The 23,194-nt window shown below is 40.0% G+C and overlaps 1 protein-coding gene across 11 annotated transcripts in view; it reads right to left on the bottom strand.

Moving 5' to 3' along the window:
• The window catches only part of PKP4 (plakophilin 4), a 173,981-nt gene that overhangs the window by 31,723 nt on the left and 119,064 nt on the right, over positions 1-23,194 (bottom strand). For 3 of the 11 annotated variants that reach the window (XM_060257380.1, XM_060257372.1, XM_060257383.1), the window contains 7 exons: positions 22,442-22,573; positions 22,150-22,340; positions 20,321-20,876; positions 11,822-12,013; positions 10,243-10,459; positions 9,861-9,993; positions 6,177-6,390 (listed from right to left, as the gene is read on the bottom strand). In XM_060257380.1, the coding sequence (XP_060113363.1) occupies positions 6,177-6,390; positions 9,861-9,993; positions 10,243-10,459; positions 11,822-12,013; positions 20,321-20,876; positions 22,150-22,340; positions 22,442-22,573 (1,635 nt within the window). The remainder of the gene's footprint in view (positions 1-6,176; positions 6,391-9,860; positions 9,994-10,242; positions 10,460-11,821; positions 12,014-20,320; positions 20,877-22,149; positions 22,341-22,441; positions 22,574-23,194) is intronic. The other 8 variants (XM_060257373.1, XM_060257382.1, XM_060257374.1 and 5 more) reach the window with 7 other exon arrangements.

The raw sequence follows: 23,194 nt of genomic DNA, 5'->3' as shown, positions 1-23,194 counted from the left end.
CTTCAAGAACTGTTAAAATATCTCTAGGTATCAGGCTAAGACGTGATTCAAATGTGATGTTGGACACACATAACAATGCACCATAAAAATGCTCCCACATGCCCAGTGTCATTTCTAAACCAGTCAACTTCATCTATGTAAACACAGAGTTTGCTGGTCAGAGATACTAAGCCCAGGTAAGCTCTGTGCTATTGCTGCATATACAGAAGCCAGTGAGCTGCTTTAGATGCAATGGAGGACACATGGTGACTCTGCAGTGGTAAATTTTAATCTGCTTCTGGTGTTAAGTTTAAATTGTGCCTGAAACTGAGCCAACAAAATCCTGTGCAGGGCACACTAGACCCCAAGGTTTCAGTTTATGTGTTTTATGTGTTATGGGATTATGTAAGGTAGCAAAATAGTGAGAAAAGGTAAGGGGTTGGGGTTTTTTTTGCACTATAGAATAATACTTAAGAGCCCCGTGGCGCAGAGTAAGCTGCAGTACTGCAGTCCAAGCTCCGCTCACAACCTGAGTTCGATACCAGTGGAAGCTCAGGTAGCCGGATCAAGGTTGACTCAGCCTTCCATCCTTTCGAGGTCAGTAAAATGAGTACCCAGCTTGCTGGGGGGAAAGTGTAGATGACTGGGGAAGGCAATGGCAAACCATCCCGTAAAAAATCTACTGTGAAAACGTCATGATATGACGTCACCCCATGGGTCAGTAATGACTTGGTGTTTGCACACCTTTACTACCTTTATGATACTTAGTCCTATTTGTTCATTTTCTTTATGCAACAAATCTTTGACTAAAAGTTAATAATGAAATAATGAAAATGTAACATCCCTCACCACGTACAAATCTCTGAATGAGATGTATTAGCAGCCTGAGATAAAACTGTGTTTTTAAGCATTATCAGGTACTATGATTGGATACATTTTGGAATAATTTCCTAGATGGTTTCATTAAATAATTCTTCACTCCTCCTTCCTCTTTTGTCCAGTGCTTCCCAACTGTTTGCTGCAAATAAAAGTTAACCTTTAATAACATAAATCAGCCAGTGTTTGTTTGTCTGAGGCGTTTTTGTCAGTACTGGAGACATTTTTTTTAAAGAGGGATTTCTGAGCTATAATGAATTATGAGAAGATCAGGAAAGAGATTGGCAAAGCAACCAATGAAGAAGTGAACAAAGGCTATAGATAGCAGGGACAGAGTAAAGCTAGAATGATCCTCTCAGTTCGGTGACAAAAAAAGGACTGAGGGAGGATAGCGCCTCTCGCCTTCATCATGCTGGTTTCGGTAGGAAAGTGCAATGAACTCGTGCCAAAGGGGAGAGGCACCCTTTCTTCTCCTAAGGAGCTAGAAATTTCTCTCCATCAGTAGTCCTGAGCATGCACAGTCCCAATGCGGGACTGAGCAGAAGACCAAAGACAAACATTTTTACCAGCCTTATCATCATGAAGTATGCTTAACAAGTTTCTCATAAGCTGTATTTCTCAGAAAAGCCAAGGCCCAAATCACGCTAGATACATTTTAAAACATTATTTAGCAATAGCATCAAACAGAATTTGAATTAGTGATCCTCTCCCTCTTTCTTCAATAGCATGGTTGCATGGAAATGACAGAATGCTGCAGAACTGTGTATGGTTTCCTGAAACTGGATTGGATCCATCCTACTTTCTGGCTGAAGGGAGTTCCCTTTGATGACCAAAGAAGTCTATGCTGAGGCTCATGGTACCTTCGTAGACAATAGCCATGTGGGACAGAGACTGTAATAGAATTGGGTGGGCTTGAGCAAAAAAGTTAGCGGGATCCAACTCAATGTTTCAGTATTGCATTAAAAAAAGAACCAAATTATAGGTGCTATCCAGAGAAAAGTGAGATAGAGAGAAATCTCTGAAAAAATAAATGGTACTTAAGCACACAGTTCAGAACTTTGGTTCCAGGAATTTCATGCTTGAGGCATGCATAACTTAAATTGTGCCCAACTTAGTTAAAAGCACTAAGGGTACAAAAGAATGTAAAAATGCAGAGGTACTAGGGATAAGGAAAGCATGCTCAGAATGATAGTATTTCTAGCAACTCCTTGTGACCAAGGAACTAAGCTAAGGTTTGTTAACTGCCTCTGCAATTTCCAAAGTAGTAAGTCACATCAGCTTTCATGATAGAGTACAACTCATGAAAAATGAGATTCTATGGCAGTAAACATACAACACCCTTAGGCAAAACAAGGCTGTTTGAAAAAGCAAAAAAAAAAAAAACATAAGGGTTATTTTTCTACTTTGACAACAATGAAACTAAAACTGAATCCTTGCTTTGCAATTCTTCTGCATAACAAACAGCACAGACCTGAAATATTAAACACGCTTAGCTAAAGAGCAGCTTCTCTCACTATAAATTACTGACACAAAGAACTGCTGAAAATCATTCCGAGATCTAAAAAAGTAATGTGGAAGTGGTGATTACATATAACTAGTTCTGACAAATGCTTAAGTATCTGCCAGTCTTAGAACAGCTTGACAAAGCCCGCATATTCCTTAGACAGTGAAAAGTGCATTCATCACCCCTACATTACATCATTCAGACACAAAAACTGGTTATCGCAGAACTCTCCTACTGGAAAATTATAACGTGGGCAAAGATTTCAGGTGTCCTTCTCCCACACTGTTTTCCAGTGAGGGCACTTTTCAAAAACTGACATGGCTAGTAAGGCAGACTTCAGCAATACTTTGTTGAGGAGGGTAAGGGCAAAAAAGTGTGCATGCACTGAAATTAAAATCCCTAAAGATGTAATTGGTTTTGACAGAGTGGGCAGCGCTCACTTTTGCACCTCAAGTGGTAAGTGCCCCCTGCCACACGAGGGTAGCCTGAGTTACTCAGTAAATTCTCAGTGAGCACATGTCCTAGAACCCAATGCAATGCTTGCACTGTTTGAAACAGCTCTCAGTCTATTCTTGTTAAACAGAGATGCTTGTATATTTAGGCATAACAGAAGGCGGTGAAAGATTTGTTGGATATTCTGGGACTAAATGAAGACAATGACTGCATATACTCTCATACAAAATCCCGGGAGAAAAGGAACAGCATGTGGGATTGGAGTTGCCCACACAAGCGCTTTGAAGAAATCCAGTCCTGACCCAAATATTGGGTGTGGTAGTAGAAGGGAATTAGTAGACTTCTGGCTGCTGAGATTAGCAATGCATATGCTAAATCTGGGATGGCTGAAGCAGACGTGATTATAGCTATGATGATAACCAAAGAACATTAGCACCGTCAGCCAAACGCAGATTATTTAGTCAGGGCTTCCCCACCCTGAGCAAGGCCTCTGGAAGGGAAAAGCACAGGAGATATCTGCTACAGCAGCTGCCAACCAATCCAACTTGGGAATTCCCAGATGGAACAAACAATGCAAGTTGTTGACAGCATCTGCGGGATCCCTTCCAAAAAATCTCTCGTAGAGGTGGTCTACCATGGCCTTGTAGCTTCCAAGTCAGTAGGCTTCAAGTCAGTAGGGGAGGTACTTCCTAGGGGAGGTACTTGGCAAAGGAACCTTGAAGATGCTCTAGGAGAGTGAAGGAATGTGCTCAGTTCACCAAAAGTGTTTGTAGATCCTACTGCTGTTACTGTATCCGACGATTTCAAGCAGTTAATTTGTCTGGTTGCTTGATGTGTGTTTCACACTTTTTACAAACCTCAAACATGCTGAATACTCTCTAGTGTTTGGAAACTGTTTTTCTGAAACTGCAGCTGATCATAACATAAACAACATAAACAACAACATAACACAAACAACAACATGCTCATGCATTGCGTTTTCCAAATGCAAACAGGATTTTTATTAAATTGGGAACACTTCTGAGCATAAAACTTGACAAAATATAGAACCAAAATCTCATTCTTTCTAGAAATATTTAAATCGAGAAGATAATGACTATCTACATATGAAAAACAGCCAGATTCAAACAGGAAACTTTATGAACTGTGCCCATTGTTGATCAGTAGCAATGCACTTCACAAACTAGAGAACTTTCTCCTGTTTGCATGTACAAAGGTCATGGAAACCAAGTTTCACTTAAGCTGACAAAATTCTTCAAGGAATTATCAACTGATACTAATAAAATGTTAAATACCTCTAAATAGCTCTTTGGAAACAGAATCCTAATATCTAAATAAGAATCTAAATAAGATCTAAATAAGATCGCTATCTAAATAAGAATTCCAATCATCATCCTCGCCAAAAACGTACAGTTGTAAAAACCCTCATTCACATCTGTGAACCAAGCCAACTCCAACAGGAACTACACCACCTCAAACAGTCACTGCAGGCCAATGGATACTCCCAACAAGAAATTAGAAGAGCCCTCCATCCCAGGAGACCATCCACACCAAATCCCGAGCCACACACAAATGTGGGTACAGCCTTTCTGCCCTACATAAAATCTGTCACCGACCGCATTGGCAAAATTCTCAAACGCCATAATGTTGACACAGTCTTCAAGCCCACACAACAGATCCGCCACATGCTGCGCTCGGCCAAAGATATGAGAGATCCACTTTCAACCCCTGGAGTCTACAAAATACCCTGCTCTTGTGGTGCAGTCTACATTGCCACTACCCAACGCAGTATCAACACCCGTCTTACCGAACACAAGAGACACTGTCACTTGTTTCAGCCAGAAAAATCAGCTGTAGCTGAACATGCACTTCAAGAAGGAGACCACGTCATCCACTTTGAAAGAACTGAAGTTCTTTCTACGGTCTCACATTATCATACCCGCCTGAACAGAGAAGCTATTGAGATTTACAAACACCAGCACAATTTTAACAGAAAGGAAGAAGGCATTTTCATCCACCAATCTTGGTACCCAGCTCTGCAAAACACCCTACAGACTATAAATTGCAGAAAGTCTCAGAACAACCAGCAAATTCCACAGAACAATCAGCACAGTCAACAACCATCTTCCTTATCTTCAAACCCCTTCCAACCTTCCCAGCAATTAACACAGAACAATGGTCACATTCAACAGCCAGTTTCCTTATCACTACCCTTCCAGGAAGCCCCACCAAACAATGGGCACATCCACAAACTAATTGCCCTTTTATCACACCCCCTCCAGCCTACAAATAGCAGCTCTCCAGCAGCCCTGGCCCCACTCAATGCACAGCAGCCAAGAAGGTCAGAGCGCCTGCTCCGGCTGCAACGTCACTGAGGATGTTCTCCGCAGCTGAGAATGAAACATCTGGAAGGAAAACTTTCTCCAGTAGAACACGGCACTTGATCCTGAAAGATTCTACAAACCCTAAGAATCCTAATACTATGTGATTACTACTGTGTGACTTAATAATGAATAGTTATTCAGAGTTCAGTATGGGAAAGTATTGACTGCCTGATGGGCCAAACTAATCTTTACCACCAGATGTTGCTAGCAATGCTAGAGATTAGTTTTTCCACTGTGCAGATGATACGCCAGAATTTCTCTAGTATTAACATGGACACTGCAGAAGTCACATGGTCATATAAATAAAACTATATTTATTATTTATATTTATTTATACTTTCAATTATTGGATTGCCCAATCCCTGAATTCACAGGGCTCTGGGAGACAAACAATGATAAAATAAGATACAGTGTTCATAACAGTATTAAAATTAAAGTATAAATTAAGCTTTAAAATGCTCATTACATTCATAAAACAAATCTCCAGATGATACATAAATTTATCCTGAAGTGGTTCTGGCAGAGTTTTTTTTTTTTTTTGGTAGAAAAAGCCCAGCAGGAACTCATTTCCATATTAGGCCACACCCCTTGATGGCACCATTGGCTTTTCTGTAGAAAGTACAGGGCTTTTCTGTAGAACAAGCCCAGCAGGAACTTATTTGCATATCAGGCCATACCCCCTGAAACCAAGCCAGCCGGAACTGTGTTCCTGTGCATTCCTGCTCAAAAAAAGCCCTGCTTTGTGGGCAGGGAAAGGAGAAGATGGTGGAAAAGATGGAAGAGAAGGGGGGGGGGTGCCAGCCAGATAAAACCCAGCGCTGTCCTCACCCAAAAAGACTGGCAAACACCTCTGCCTTACAAGTCCTTCTTTTAAGGTATGTTTTAAAATAAGCTATTCCAGACATAGAACCTCTTCTTGAATATAGAAACACAGATCACCTGACTACATGTCATTTACTTCCTGTCTATTAAAACTTTACCTGTGACAAGTTCTCTTACTTCTGCATCAATTGATTTTCTTAGCAAGCGTAAAAGTGCAGGTATCCCACCAACATTTTTCATTGCTATTTTATTTTCATCGGTTGATTTCCCATAAACCAAGTTTCGCAGAGCACCACAAGCGTTCTTCTGAACTTCAAGGACCCTGTGATCCAACAGGTCAACGAGATGTTTGATTCCTCCTAACCTACACACCTGAAGGGGGAAAAACGTTGAACACCAGATTCAATTAACAGTCAACATCTAAACAGAATCCTGGAGGAGGGGGTTAAGAATAAAATACAGAAACTACAATTGGGACCTAGTTCTTGAAAGCATTTTACATCTCACCTGCCTTGTAGAATCTGACATTTCTGAGGGGCTCTGACCAGGATGGCCTAGTCTAGCCCGATCTCATTAGACTTTTGAAGCTAAGCAGGGTCAGTCTATGGTTAGCATTTGGTTGGGAGACCACGAAAGAAGTCCAGGGTACCTACGAAGCGGCAAACCACCATCTGTTCATTTGTTGCCTCGCAGTCACTATGTGGTCACCATAAGCTGGCTGTGACTTGACACACACCTCATACACAGACTTGCCCTAGTAGAATGGGACTTTCTCTGTTCCCTTTGACAAATTAAATCTGAGGACAAGGGATGTTAGGGGGAGGGATGAGTGGAAATAGACCCTCCCCATTACATGACAGAATGTGCCTCAAAGTTTAAGAAAAAATCATACTAAATAGCAAGAACTTATGTATCACTAAGCTGAATGCATATACATCCAAAGAGAATTCTAGTAAAAGAGAATTGTGGTATGCAATTTATGTGAGGAAGCTATCTGTCCCCTCAGAATTAAAAACCCGTGTGTTTAAAGAGTTTAGAAAACAAGTAAACTTTGCTGATAATCACAGTAGGGAAATCTTAGTCACAAACTAGTGTTTTATCTGATGAAGACATTTAGAATGAAGCCCCAACAGCTTACAAAGTGTTTAGTCATCTGTGTACGAAACACTGCATGCTACAGTTCAGTTATAGGTTTTTTTACACTGCATGTAAATCAAATGGTTTCTCTGAATGTGAATAGTATAATGCTTCTAGCTATGCCAGTCTTTTTTAGTTTGTTCTGCACAGACTTTGATATTTTTAAAAATTAAGCTAACTTCACTAGGACAAAACAATCATGACTCTAAAACCATGCAAAATTCAAAACTAAATGGAGTATTCAGTTCTGATCACAGTTTGGAAGTCATTTAGGACCCTGACTAGTCAAATTACCTTTATTGGTTACTGCGGTTTTGATTTGGAGGTCAATGTTTACCCTGTTATGTGTGGTCTTAAATAAAATACACAGGTCTGACTCCAGCATTTTAATTAAAAGAACTGTTGCTTCTTTTAAAAAAATGGGGAATAAGCAATGAAAATTCTGACAGTTTCACTGAAATCGTTTCTTCTGGTTAGAGGTTCATAGAGTTGACTTAGGACATTCCGGAAGAAACTACGCAACAGTAAAAAAAACCCTGCACCACTAGTATCATATGAACATGGTAGATGCTTGACTAAGAGGAAAGCAAGGTAAGATATCTCAATAATCATTTAGCATCCTATGTGTACTATAAAAATGTGCAAAAATGAAAGGATGTGGGTCTATTAGAAGTATTGGTAACACTGAGTTTTGTTTATAGTAGGAAGCGCCTTGGTCATCTTCTCTCCCAGGAGGAGGCTGACAGAACCCCGGCAGGTTAGACTGCTGCACCTCGCTCTACCCTTGAGTCTTATCTGGAAGCTTCAGTTGGTGCAAAATGCAGGTGTGCCTGATGACTGGGAAGTCTAGGCAGACGTGCATTTCAGTCTATGTTGCGCCACTCGCAAGGGTTCCCAGTTGAGTACTGGATCAGTTTCAAGGTTATGATACTAACTTCAAAGGCCCTATGTGGCCAGAGACTATCATGCCTATGAGATGGTCTCTCCCCATATGTACCCTGAAGAGTTTTACACTCAGCTGGCCAGCACCACCTAGCCCAAAGGGCATCCGCCTTTCCTCAACCAGGGCCTTTTCAGCCCTGACCCCTGCCTGGTGAAATATATTCCCAGTAGAAATCAGGGCCCTGTAAGATTCACGACAATTCTGCAGGGTCTGCAAAATGGAGCTGTTCCACCAGGCCTGAGGCAGTGGATGTTGAAATGACATTGACCTTCCCTGTTTCATGTGCTTAATTTGCCCAATTTGCCTTGAAAGCTTTTACCAATTTGGCAACAGTACCAGCTGACTTGGGTCTCAGTAAGAGAAATGTGTCCTCTCTAATATTAGTAGAAAAAGATGAAGAAAATTGCAGATTTATACCCCGTCCTTCTCTCTGAGAGACTCAGAGCAGCTTACAATCTCCTATATCTTCTCCCCCTACAACAGACACCCTGTGAGGTGGGTAGGGCTGAGAGGGCTCTCACAGCAGCTGCCCTTTCAAGGACAACTCCTGCGATAGCTATGGCTAACTCAAGGCCATTCCAACAGCTGTAAGTGGAGGAGTGGGGAATCAAACCCAGTTCTCCCAGATATGAGTCCGCACACTTAACCACTACACCAAACTGGCTCTTGCAGCAGCCACTGTAATTAGAAATTGTTAATGCTGCCATCAGGAATTTTAACTGTGAATTTTTATTTTATGAATTATTATTTATTGTTGATTGATTAACAGTTGTTTTATTGAAGGCTGTAAGCTGCCCTGAGCCCGCTTGTGGGAAAGGCGGGATATAAACAGAAAAAAACAAATAAATATTGCCATTTCTGAAATATGAGTGACATATGAAGTGGCAACTACCAGACTAGTGTTCTGCAGCACCTCTGGAAGCTTCCCTGGATAACCGGCCAGATCCAAGGAGAGCTGCAGCAATCTTCTCTGCCAGCCCATGGTTTTTACTGAGGCCCCATTCCTCAGCCAATTACAGGTCTTTTATAGATCTCTAATATAGCTGGGATGCGGCCATTCTACCTGGGGCACTGCTGTTTTGCTTTTAACTTGACCACATTAACTTCTGGCCCGGACAATCCCTCACAGAGCTGCTGTCCAGCTCCCCTCCCCCCAAATTTTACATTAAAAATTAATGCCCAGGGCAAAGAGTGCTATAACGAAACAGCTTTATGAGATAGGAAATAGATTACAGTAATACCCCTTACAAAGCTATCAGTTATTAGCACAAAACATAAATGCGAATACAGTCAGAACTTCAAATCCTAAAGCATTTTTCTTCATTCAGTTTTTCCCCCTCATTAAGCTTTATGCATGTATATGCATTTTTCTGAAACCTCAACAGTCTGACTGAAAATATTCTAGTGGAGATTTTTATTTTTTAAAACTTCAACATAGATCTTACAGGCCTGAGCCTATGCATATTTACCGAGAAGCAAGTTCCAATGAGTGCAGAGAGACTCACTTGTAAATAACTGTGCAGAGGACTGTAATTGTAAATACTGTACAAATGGATGGTCTAAAAGTGGCTGCCCAGATTTCTCAACTTTAAACTCTTACTGTATTAAAACCTAAAAGCGTTAATATGTATTCACGCTGGAGATCTGAAAGGATTCCCACAGTCACCTTAAATCGTCAACTTCGTGAAAACTTCAAAGTAAATGACTAATTCGAAGAGCTCTGAACTATTCTTCATTGATAATTTTTGAATGGGCTCCATACCTCCGTTTTTACTTTGTTATCTCCAAAGCACAGGTGCTGTAGGTAGGCTGCAGCGTTGGCTTGAACTGATGGGAACTGATGCTGAAGCATGTGAATGACTTCAGGCAATTCTGGATCCCGCCATGCAAATTCTCTAAATTAGATATGCAAAATTCAAAGGAAAGTGTGAAATTTTTTTTTTGCTATTTTTATACCGCAGTTAGCTAGTCTCACCAATGATAATTTTACAAATATTTACCATTTATTTATTAAAACTTAAAGGAATTAAAACAGGGATTGTCTCAGAGATAAACAATTAAACATGAAAAGCGCTAGGAATTATTTTAGAACTACTTTACCATAGCAACTGTATACAGTTCATTAAACTATCAGGTATGCTTGCCTGGGATCTTTCTGGATACTGTCTATGGATGGTGATCTCGTTGTCCCATCATCTGCTGGAGTCACATGCTGCATCCTGTTGTAATTGGACTCCGGAAGTCGATAATGAAGCGACCTGTAGGGTTCCGCGTAGGTAGCTGTTGTGTTCAGAGCATAATTGTTTCTTTGGTATGTAAGCGTGCTACGCTGACTGGAAGATCTTTGCAGATTTCCAACACCTGGTGCGTAAAATCAGTATTAAGAAATATTCCATGGGTTGTATCCTACCACTCTGCTCAGTAAAGTTTTAAGCCTGCCGTCCATCCTAAGGAAGCTTTCTCCAACGGCAGTGGCTCTCCCCACCAGCAGAATAGTCACACGATCTGTTGGAGGATGCTTCCTTAGGCTGGAGAAAGGCTTTTAACTTTATTTAGCAGAGATGTAAGATACAAGCCGATGAGTCTGCATGTGTGTATTTACACACATGTTCACAAGTTGTCTCACATCATTTTAATTTCTTCCTGCTGAAAGTCAATAAAGCCTCTTTATACCATAACTTCTATTTGGATTGGTGCTGGGGGACTATGGTTATACCAACAGAGATTGTGGTTCAGTATTTCTGTTTTTGGGGAGGGAAAGTGGCACGATACAGCCCAATCTTATCAATTCTTGGAAGCTAAGCAGGACAAGCCGTGGTTAGTACTTGGATGGCAATGGCAAACCACCTCTGCTTCTCACTTGCCTTGAAAGCCCCTTGCTGGGGTCACCATATATCAGCTGTGACTTGATGGCACTTTATACACACATTTTTTATTTTTAGCTGTTTCACTGTTTAGTTGTGGTTATAGGATATGAACATTTTTATTTTAATCCACTGTTATCTACTCTAATTTGAACGTCTACCTCACCCTGAACAAATTCAATGGCAGAAGGAATTGTAAGCTAAGCTACTTGTTTCAAAATATAATTTTAGGAGGTAAATTTAAAAAGAGGATGGTCTGTATTAAGTCAAAGGGGTAGTAAAAAGCTAGTGACTTCCCCCTGCCCCAATTCCCGAGGCTGATATTCTGTTTTAAGTCTAACACTTTTAGAGTTCATAACTATAAAATAAGATCGAGCAGAAGTGCAAAGTATTGCATGACATATGTTTCTAGCAAAATTAATGGTGTAAACCAACTATGGTTATTAGACAGACATGGCCCTCAGTGCTAAATAAATTCCAGAACAAAGTCACACTGCATAATTAAGTAATCTGTTTTTTTCAGAATGAGACTTCGTGTTTTCTAAACAAGATTGGATTTTGAATGTAAATGTTTACCTAGGTTCAATCAGAGACAAAATCAAACATTTTTAATTAGAGTGTTTATGTACACTCTATATAACAATTAGGTTAATTATACATGAACAAATATTCCAGCACGAGCTACCACCAGCAAGGGCATAGTGCACTGGGCTGGAGCCATCAGAAGAGTCAGTCAGTACCTCCTGTGGACTCTTCTAGTGGATCTACCCCAATAAATCCCTTTTGATTAGCTGCAGATTTTAAAATGTTGGCACGTGTATTTATGGACAGCAGAAAGACATCTCAGTTTCACACCTACCTGATCCAGTTCGATATAATGCTGTCTGAGACCCTTGGTGCACGTCAGCTGATCCATGATTTGGACTATGATATACTGGACTATAATAGGTTCTGCCTTCATATATGGGAGTAATGTGTAGATCAGGAGATACAGTTGACCGCAGCTCTTGGCCAAGTTGACTGTGTTGACTAGCATATGAGCTTCTCAAGCCTACACGGCAAAAAGGAATATCATACATTGAAGTTAGTATGAGGCACATCAAGAGACAGACAAATAAATCCTCTGGTTTATAATACTATCCTTTAGACTCTGACAAGTACACATGGTTCCATCACATACGTTCACATCACAGTATTAAATTATATCAAGGCAAAAATTAACCACAATGTTAATTAGCAATTAAACAGATTTCTTAAGACATATGCGGCATCCATTTCTTTTTTTTGTTTCCTGACATCTGACAATCCATCACTTGTTACTTTAAATATACCTTGACTTTCAAATAGAATGTCCAAGACGGAGTTCAACAGATTAAGGCAATGTATGAGTACAGTATAAGGCCCATGGTGAGTCAGGGGAAATAGGCCCACCCTAGAACCATTACTGCATAATTAGCAGAGTAAATGAACACAGAGGAATGAAGCAGCAGACATGAGTGTGTTTAGTTTGTAAGAAAAGGTTTACTAGGAAATTAGGGAAGGGTTTACATGGAAGAAAAACGTAATAGCCTTACTCCTATTTCTAGCTCTAACTCCATCTTTTGCCTTCCTCTACTCTGCTTGTGTGAGAACAAAAAGTTTCCCCCTCAAAGCTCCACCCTGGTGTACATGCAGAGTAGCATGCACCATCTACCAATACACTGATTAGGCAATAGTCAACCTTAAGGTCACCTCATAAAGAATAACACCTCCTCCTTCTTGGTGGGAAGATTCGACATCTAATTGGCACTATGCTAAAATTGTTTACTAGCTGCAAAAACATCAGCTTAACCTTTTCATAACTGATGGTCTGACATTTGTAAAAGCCCAACAACCATGCTGCTATTTTTTGCGTTTCTCGTTACCCACACCATTTGGAATGTGGTCCTGACTAAAAGAAACAGTGGTATACATACATAGACCTTTATTGGCATCAATACAAAAATACAATATACCTTAAAACCAACAGTGACGCAATGGGATATAATAAAAGACCAGCAAAAGTTAAATGACATAAAAAGAGCTGTGGGCTATGCTTGAGTAAAAGCCTCTCTGATTTGGATCACAACCTGTAAAAAGCAAGCAACGTGAGTGGTAACAAAGTTGTGTTTCCCGTGAAGTAAAAAGCGGGCCTTGGCATTGTCAGAAAGGCCTTGATGGTCAGAGAGCAGAGCATCTAGGTATTTTACTCGTGGACTGCTATAAAAAGGACAGTCCAGAAGCACATGAAGGACTGTTTCGATGACTCCTTGGCTACAAGGGGCATCGTCTAAGATTGTGGGGGATTCTGTGGTATCTTCCAGAGAGAATGGCCGAAGGTAGTGCATTAAATCTAGCCAGCATGAATGCTCTTCTTTGTTGAGGGTCAGATAAGGAGAGGAAATAGGGAGCTAATAGCCCGGGGGTCTGCGATAAACCCAGATAGCTTGGGGAGAAAGTTTTTCGAGCTGCCTCAGTTAGACGTTGCGACTGGATGTCTAGTAATCTGCGTTTGATGGACTGAAATACCACAGGAGCAGAAGATAGGTAAAATGCATCCAAGGAAATTCCTATGGATGTGATTTTCTTTTGGATCAGAGTCAACCACTGGGATGCATGATGGTCCATCAGCAGCAAAAAGGTGAAAGAGTTCTGATCAGAGATCACAGTGGTATATACATGGGGAACTGACATGATGCTAAATCCTCCCTCAAGCATTCTGGTTTTCCTGTAACTGCTGCTGTCCTTATGGGAACTCACAATAAGCCCAGTGTAAGTACCCTCTGCCCTGTCCAAGCCAAAGATCATGGGATGTAACTATCCCATGGCTTCTAGTGCTATAGAAAGTACAAGTCAACACTCCCATTTCTGCAAAGGGTTGAGAATTTCCTTAGTGTGGTGTGTTCACACTTCCTGTTTGAAGTATCATATTAAAAAGAATATCTTGCATAAACGTATGTTTTGCACAGAGGTTTCACGGCGTTTCTCTCTTCTTCTGACAGAACACGTATTAAATTTTGTGAATACTGTTGCTTTTTAAAAATCAAACTTTGATACAAAACACAATTGCTACTATTAAAAGTACCAGAACTACTGTGCCCCCCAGCCCGTCAACCCTTGTGCCTCTACTGGCTTCCTTGTCTACATGAGTGGGGGGGGGGGGGATCGCCAACTCTCTTTCATGTTGCCATTCTATTCTATTCTATTCTGCATTTTCAAAAAAATATTTATTTCCTGCCCAGCAAAAAGAAAATGAAACTGAAGCTTCCCTGACTGTGCCCAGGGTCATTTTGGGAACCCCACACACATCTTATTTATTCCGTAACTTATATTCCGTAACTTATATTATACATTTATATCTATATATCTATATATCTATCTCATCTCTCTAAAATTAAGATGTGGGTTTTTTTCCCTGTGTGTGTGTGTATACATACACACACACACTTTTTTTTCCCCCTGTGAAGGCAGCGCTTATTTGTGGGGGGCATTGCCCCCAAATCCCCTCCTTGTGGCTACAGGCCAGTTCACAGCTCTCACCTTCAAATTACTTTGGAGAGCTTGCCTGTTACATCAGGAGAACCTAAAATTTTGTGTGCTGTTCCTTTTTGTGTGGCTGGCCCAGTGGATATTCTCTCCAGCCACATCTGCAGTCACATTTTAGAGGATCATCTGAAACAAGCACTTGATGGTAGACAGAATTCTAAAAGGGGCATTCTTTTGTTTTCCTGACCAATGTTATCACTTCAGACTGACTTTCACAGAGTTCATTGTATGAGATTGTACTTCAGTGTGTTTCCACAAATCTGTTGCCTCTTAATTCCTATTCATTCTCATGTGTTTGAAGACAGCAAATACATTACCTATTCAATTTCTCCACATGATTTAGGATCTTATTTTTGTCTTGCTGTTATCCTATCTTTCTTTTTCCATCTAAATGGAAAAATTCCAATTTAAGTCTATCCTTGTAGAGTAGCTTATCTATAAACTTAACGATTTTTGTGCTTTTTCTTCTGATTTTACCAGTTCAAGTTTCTTTGTCAAAAAGTGGGAGACAGACTAGTACATTGTTCATGGTGACAGGCATTCTTAAATCTCTATGCCAAAGTTTGTAACATTGATTTAAAGCATCTGCACCTCAGTTTTAAGCCAAACTGCCTCCCATAGCAATAGGTAATTAGAATTATCACAATTTTTAAGAAAGCTGTCTGAAGCTACTTAAAAAAATTACACATACAAGCAACGAAGGATGCTTCCAGAAATACTGCAACATCTTTGGGTCCAAGCAGAACACTGAGAAGTTGTGACTGACAACTGGTTGAGATGATGGAGAAGGAAACATTTTCTTTTAGCTGGTAGAGATAATGGTGAGAGAAAGCATCCTCCTCCATTCCTATATCTTCTGACAGTGGCTTGTAATTAGTTGGGCTTATAGTGTCCCTACTTGGATGGAGGGGGGAGGGAAGGCAGCATAGCACAGTTACAACTTATCAGATCTTAGAAGTTAAGCAGGGTCAGTACTTGGAAGGGAGATAGCCAAGAAAAGCTGTGCAGTCAAAAACAATGGCAAACCACTTGCCTTGAAAGCCCCTAAATCACGTGGAGAAATTGTGTAAGTCAGCTGTAACTTGGCAGCACAAACATACATTATGTTGTCCCTGCTGTTTTCTAGGTTACCGTGCTAAGAATTTCAGCAGAGTACAAGAAAGAAATGTGTCCCTGAACTGAACTGGGTGAACAACACTTTCCCACTTCAAAATTCCTCCCCCCCCCCAAAAAAAAACCCCACCACCACCACCACTATGGTTATTCCCACCCCCCATATTTATAACATTTTGGCAGGGGAGGAATGGAGAATAATCCTGCGAAGTAGCTGGCTAGCAGCAGCTGCATAACATTTTGCTGAGGTCCTTGTTCACAAGTAGTTGAGGCCTGAGTGTGCCCAGAAGTACAAGCCTCAGACCAGGGCTCCCTAATGTAATGCCCATGGGTGAGGGCTGTAGCCTGGAACTGGGCAAGAAGATGGGGTAGCAGAGGGAGACAGACCTGCTTGGCATTCAGATGCCTCCCCACTTCTGTGGTACGTGCTTCTGTTTTGTTACATTGCCTTAGGTCCCTACTGAGGATAAAATGAATGAATGCAATGTGAAACAGAGAAGTAGATTCCAAGCAAGTGGCTGGTACTTGTATTCCCATTGATAGAAGAAGAATCTCCTCCTCTCTTCTCATCATTTTCATATCATACCTAGATGGTCACTGCTTAACTGGTGTGGAAGGTCTAATAATAGTACTCAGCCTTCCTAATTGTTTAGCGATTTCTACTATATTCCTAGATGCAATCAAGAAATAAGAACCCTTTAGGAACTTAATAAAGGAGGTCACAGACAGATAAATTACAGTAATTATGGATTATATATAAGCAGACCATGTAACTTAATATATTTTAAGTATATTATCTGTGTTTTTCTTATGCGAAAGCAATTTAGATGTTCATGACGCTATTTCGCTTCTAGAAACATATAACTTAGGTTGCTCATATATATTCTTGGTAACTTTTCCTTAAATGGTTCAATGACTAGATTTACATTCCTTCCCCTACACTCCCTCCTCTTTCTCCTTGCATGTGTAGCACAGGAATTAAATATTTGTGCTTTAATGGAAAACCACACTCTGTTTATTTTATCATGGTCAGCATTTTCAATGGATGGACCAACATGTGCATAGATTTCTTTCTTTCTTTTGGTGACAGATCTAGATCTCCTCACTACAATGAATTGAAAATATCTGGCAGACAGGAAAAACACTATGCATGGTGTGGCTTTCACTTCCTTGAGGAACTACAGTATTTGTATCTATTAGGTTTGCTAACTTCCAGGTACAGCCTGAAGGTCTCCTAAGATTACGAATGATTTCCAGACTAGAGATCAGTTTCCCTGGAGAAAACGGCACTTGCGGACTCTACAGCATCATATCTCTGCTCTTTGCTCCCCAAATTCCACCTCCCCAGACTCTGAATCCTTCAGGTATTTTCCAGTCTGGAGATGGCACCCCTTGTTCAGGCTGCTTCTGTACACTTCAAATATTTTATGCAGGAGCAATCAAATAGCTGAAAAGAATTATTTTCATCCGATGAATACCCAGAACAGTGCAACATTTCATTTCTTGCTGTGAAACAATTCCATTCACAAAATATCCATTCACTCTAGTCTGTTCTACTAACTCTTTAACGAAATTTTGAAGAAACAAATGATGCGGTAATGTTCAGAATTTTCCCTCAGTAAAGGCAATGCATTCTTTTCACTGATATTCAATGTCACCCTCTTTATCCCATGAAAGATATTCCAGTTTTAAAAAAAAAACTATTAATAAAACCCATTGTTTTCAGAATCATTTAATCTATTAATGATTTTGTTACATTTATCAAAGGGGAAAAAAATCACATGCAGCCATTTTAAAGAATTACTGCTACTAATTATACCAGTAATTATTTGTATGCTAACAAAGACATTTTTCTTAGCGTTACCAGAATGAATGCAAGCTCCTGTAAACGGAGCAAAGCGATTTGCCATAAGCAGCTCCTGAAATACCTACTGCCTTTTGCTTTGGATGGTGGGGAGCCCTCTAGAACAAAAAAAACCCCTCATGGTTGGGATAGAAGTAGTAATGCAGCAGCAAGGGGAAATCAACCCCCTCAGGTCTTTCACAACAATCATACTTTTCGAGGTGGTGAAACACTCTGGTTCCGTCCATAGAAGAAGAAGAAGATATTGGATTTATATCCCGCCCTCCACTCCGAAGAGTCTCAGAGCGGCTCACAATCTCCTTTCCCTTCCTCCCCCACAACAGACACCCTGTGAGGTTGGTGGGGCTAAGAGAGCTCTCACAGCAGCTGCCCTTTCAAGGACAACCTCTGCCAGGGATATGGCTGACCCAAGGCCATTCCAGCAGGTGCAAGTGGAGGAGTGGGGAATCAAACCCGGTTCTCTCAGATAAGAGTCCATGCACTTAACCACTACACCAAACTGGCTCATAGTACAGTACTTAAAAAAAAATGAACTAGTTCTAATACACATCCAAGAATGATGCAAAATATGAATGATACCATAAAAGAGCCCTGCAGATTAAAACCAAAAGGTGCAAGGGGAGAAGATAAATATCGACACAATTTATACTCATGTTTTATATAATCAAATTGTTTATATGGGTAAAAGTTCCAGAAGGCTTTTAGTCATTTCTAATAACTAACCAAATATTTTTAGGAGTAATGAAATGCAGCATCTCCAATCACATTATGTAATTGTAGTTTTTTGATTATCGTAAAGCAACTCTGAAGTTTATTGCAGCAAAAAAAATGTGTTCTAGGTGACTGCAGACAAGTGAACAATTCTATAACAGTAAAAGCAAGCCTGCTTGAGTGAACCTGGAGAGAGTCAGAGTAGCAATCTGACACAGGGGCCTCCTGTTGCCGTGGAATTTGGGTGACTGTAAGTAAAAATAAACTTTTGGATATATTCTGTTCAATAAAGCAAACTCCTAACATATTTTCGTCCAGTATCTATTGTGATTCAAAGCTGTAAAAGGTTTCATTTGGGCACACTGGAAACATGGAGAACACACACTTAGTACAAAACCTCAAGCAGTAACTAAGTGCAGATTTATGCAGATGGATGAAAGGGTCTCATTAGGATGGGCTTCACAGTTACAGAGTGACTCTTGTTGAAATCTTCATATTATCCTTAACTTTTCCACTGAAATCATCAGGGTCTATATGTGCTTAGCTTCAACAGGGGTATTATTATTATTATTTATTTGCTTCATTTGTACCAGTTGACTCAGCCTTCCATCCTTCCGAGGTCGGTAAAATGAGTACCCAGCTTGCTGGAGGGAAAGCGTAGATGACTGGGGAAGCCAATGGCAAACCACCCTGTAAAAAGTCTGCCGTGAAAATGTGAAAGCAACGTCACCCCAGAGTCGGAAAACAACTGGTGCTTGCACAGGGGACCTTTCCTTTCCTTTCTCCCCAACAGGTATCGAAAACAGTTTATATCCTTCTCTCCTCCATTTTATCCTACCAACAACCCTGCGAGTTAAGGCAGAGAGAGTATATGATTAGCTCAGAGTCACCCAAACAAATTTCCACAGCCAAGTGGGGATTCGAACCTGGGTCTTCTAGATCCTAGTCCAACACTCTAGTCACTACTGCATGCAGGTGTATTTGGGATATTCCCCAGTAGAGCAACAACAGCTCCTTTTTTGCTAGGTAAGAAGCCTTGCCCTTGTGGACAAAGGTTTGATTCAATGGAAGGAGGCTTCTTCTCTTAGTGAAAAGGTATCACAGGATATTACAGTTAGCATCTATGAAAGATAACTGTGTAATGTAATCCATAAAAATCTTTGGCCCATCCCGAAATGTTCCAAGAGAGAATAGAAATTGGTTGTCAGTTCAGTGTTTCAATAATGTCTACAGTATTCTCTGTATCTCTAAGAATGCAGCCATTTAACTTAGTTTTTGTGGCATCCTGGTTCACCCCCTTATTGTAAGGCCCTGGTGCTTTTGTGAGCTCTTGCAGAGTAGGGCTTTTGTTGTTCGTCACTGAGATTGAATTTTCCTGTGAATCAATAGGGGCTTGGTTCCATATAAACATATGGTCTTATGCCTAAATTTATACTTACGACCTCAATCATCTCAAGGGGAAACTCAAAAAATATGGAAGGAAGTAGAATTACGTATTTTTGAGGGTATACAAAAATTTCCATCTGTTATGAAAGATGATATAGCGAACATAGATTATAAATTCCATTTGCTGACACAACCGTTAAAAATCAACAAAACTTTGCCACAGACTTCCTTTGATATGGATTCCAGCCTAAGTTGCTAATTTTAAAGGGCTTTAGGATACAGAATCCAAGATGTTCAAAAACAAAGTATGAAAGAAAACATAAATGTGTAAGAACGGAGATATTTAAAATGAGTTAAGTTGCTCTTATCGAGCATCTAACCTATGCTGGTGTTCTAATAATAACCATTTATTACTAGAAAAGTAACTCAAGTCTTAAAAAAGTAAAGGCTTTCAGGGCTACAACCACCTTACTGGGCATGAACTGCTTAAAAAAAAAAAAAACAGAAACAAAGCAAAAAACAAAACAAAACAAAACCTTCCCCAAAACGTCAATATCAGAAAATTAATTACATTCTCTGATATCTACATAACTATAACTTATTTGAAAAACTAATTACACACTTTCCTTTACACTGTAACAGTTTTGTTTTCCTACTAATACAATTCATTGTATTTACAGGTTTGCCCAAAGTTTTAAGTGTCTTTACCTTTTTACTAACCTGTAAGGCTATCAGGCCGGGGTGGAACCATTCTTTCATAGATATCATACTGTTGTGTATATTGCTCAATGTCATGAATTGTCCGTTGTAACGTTGTTCCCAAATGCTGTGGAACTGCAGTCATTCCAGAACGCTTTGGTGATGAAGATCCAACTTGGGTTGGGGGTGGAGAGCCTACTCTTGTTTGCGTTTCATTGAGCGAAAGAGGAGAGCCAACTCTGACTGAAGACTGGTACTGTGGAGTACCCCCATTGGGGTTAGTTGGCTGCCTGGATGTTACTGAACCCATGCGGCGCACTGTTACTGGCGAAGCAGGTCTCTGTGTAGTAAATGGAGATGCTGCTCGTTGTGCAGGTAATGTTGTTGATGAAAACACATTAGAATTATGAGACCGTGATTCAGTGACAGATGGTGAACCGTAGGCACTCCCTAGAGAAGTTCTAAGTGATCCCCTTGAAGGGGAAATTCCTGTGGTAGTTACATATGAGGGAGACTGGGCTCTTGATGGGACAGAACTTACGCGTCTCATGGCTCGACTGGCAGCTATGTTTGAAGTCTGTTAAAAAGAAAAACACATATAACAACACAATTTTACTTTTATATGCTGTATAAGCAGGAAGAAAACAGTTTTAAAAAATTAATCCTTCACCTCATATATCTTATTAAAAAACATGTTTAAGCAATATATCTTTTTTCTCTGGTATAATTAATTCAAGTTACATTTCTACCACAAATTTAAAGGACACAATCCAGCCCAAGGTAAACACTGTTAAGGCCCATTAAGTTTAGGACATTCCCACTGAAACAGATTAAAAACTGTATAACATTGGCTGGATTGTGCCCACAGTGCTATAAAAATGCTTCTAAAGATTCCACCCAGTTTGTATTCTTGGAGAATACTGTCCCAATCAAGCAGAAATACATTTCCCTCGTGAGACAGGGCTCCCAGCTTCCAGGTGGCACCTGGACATCTCTTGCTATTACAATTGACTTCCAGATTTATTTTTACATTCAAGATCAGTTCCCCTGGAGAAATGGCTGCTTTGAAGGGTGTATACAGCATTACATCCCTCCCCAAACCCTGCCTTCACCAGGCTCCCCCCACCAAAAAATCTCTAGGTATTTTCCAACCCTAGCCATAATAGAACATCAGTCTAAAACAGGCTATAATGCGGATATACGTTTAGCTTAATCTCTCTCTATTTCTCTGTCTCAAATGTTACTAAAATCTTAAGTTTTAAGAAGCAAATTCCTTTTTGCGTTTGATCTTGTTTGTCTGAGCTACCTTTCCATTTACTCTCTAAATCTTTTTATCTTCATATGTCTAATCAATAAATTGTATACAAAACCTCTTTGCTGTTAATTACTGTTACAGTTAAAGAGATAAGAACAACAAAAAGAGTATTGTTCCCTGAATAGATGAAAGCAGAGATGTATGTCGTCTGTTGTGTCATTATTTACAAGTTGAATGGCACCAAATAAAATGTCTCGGGCTCTCATCCACAATCATAAGCATTTTAATCAATTAAATCTGCATGGTTTGTACAGCATTTAAAGCAATCATTCTGGGAGAAAAAAAATGGTTTTTAAATCATGCATGCCCTTGTCCTAGCAGGCTCCATCTCAGAAGACTAATTTTCACCTATATTAAAGAGGGAGAATGCCTTTTCTACCTTTGTCTTTGAAAGTACTTGTATTTAATGTTTTGAAAAACTGTTTTTGGACAGTGTTTGCAGGTTCAAATGGTGCTGACAATCAGTTAACTAAATGTTGTACCTCTAAAAGCACTTTTTCGTAATAAAATGACATTCGGACTCTGTTGCATGTACCTGAACTAAAGCTTGTCCTTCAGCCCTTGAGCTTCTCACCAGATGGTTATTATTTGCACCAATAAAGGAATGCTGCTGTCTGTTTTCTCCCTTGCTAAGGCTCTGGCTATTATGGAAAGTGCTTACTTCCTGATATCCACTGTCTGAATAGGAATTCATCTGTGTTGAGCTTCTTGAGTTACCCACTGATCCTGGGGACATAAAACACAACAAAGCTGAAGTTATTACACAGGTATGGAAACAAATTATTCAAACGGTAAACCTCCATTTATTCAAAAGATATATAACAGACCCTCACTTTCATGGAGCGATGTCTGCTCTGGGGAGTAGAGATTCCCTTGTTCTGGCTCTGTTCCGACATGATAAGAAGTAATATGAACACTCTCAGATGCTCTGAGTTTATTTGCACCTGTGTTTGGCAAATCTGAAAGCAGAATTTCATTCGTTATGGATAATATCTGTACCTATTTACACATACATAGAATTCACTCTGTCAACATTTTTTCTCGGTTTTATTCTATACATCATGTACAACAAAGATAATGGATAAGAATAGTAAACAGAAAAGGGAACAGCTCCTAGTTTTTAAAAAAATATATACACACATACACAATTCACCAGGTAAGCATTAATCCCTTTTGCTTGACCCCAGCATGAATGATCATTTTTGGTAATTTGGCTATATGCAGTCTAAAGCTATGCATCTTGCCATAAATTTCACACTCTTCTTTTATAGGATACCCATGATAAACTCCTGATTATAGAAAGTAAAGTGCAAGAAAAAAATGAATAAAAGAAGTAGTAAGGAATCCTCAGAGAAGGAATGGGTTTATAGCATGGGAGGCTGGAGATAAAGTGGAATGAACAGAAACTTTGTCACCTTGTGTGACCTCTTATTCCTTTTGTTATATGTGAAGGGGCAGGTGTATGTAGATTTTCCTTCAAGATGAACCCCCCTATGTTTTATTTGGCTGCCAACAAGGCTCCATTTTGGGGGCTCTTTTGTTTTTTTTGTTTCCCTCCATTCTATCGATACGCCACCAGC

Source organism: Heteronotia binoei, chromosome 16 (assembly GCF_032191835.1).
Source record: "Heteronotia binoei isolate CCM8104 ecotype False Entrance Well chromosome 16, APGP_CSIRO_Hbin_v1, whole genome shotgun sequence".
Taxonomy (NCBI): Eukaryota; Metazoa; Chordata; class Lepidosauria; order Squamata; family Gekkonidae; genus Heteronotia; species Heteronotia binoei.
This window is presented reverse-complemented; position numbering and strand designations above follow the sequence as displayed.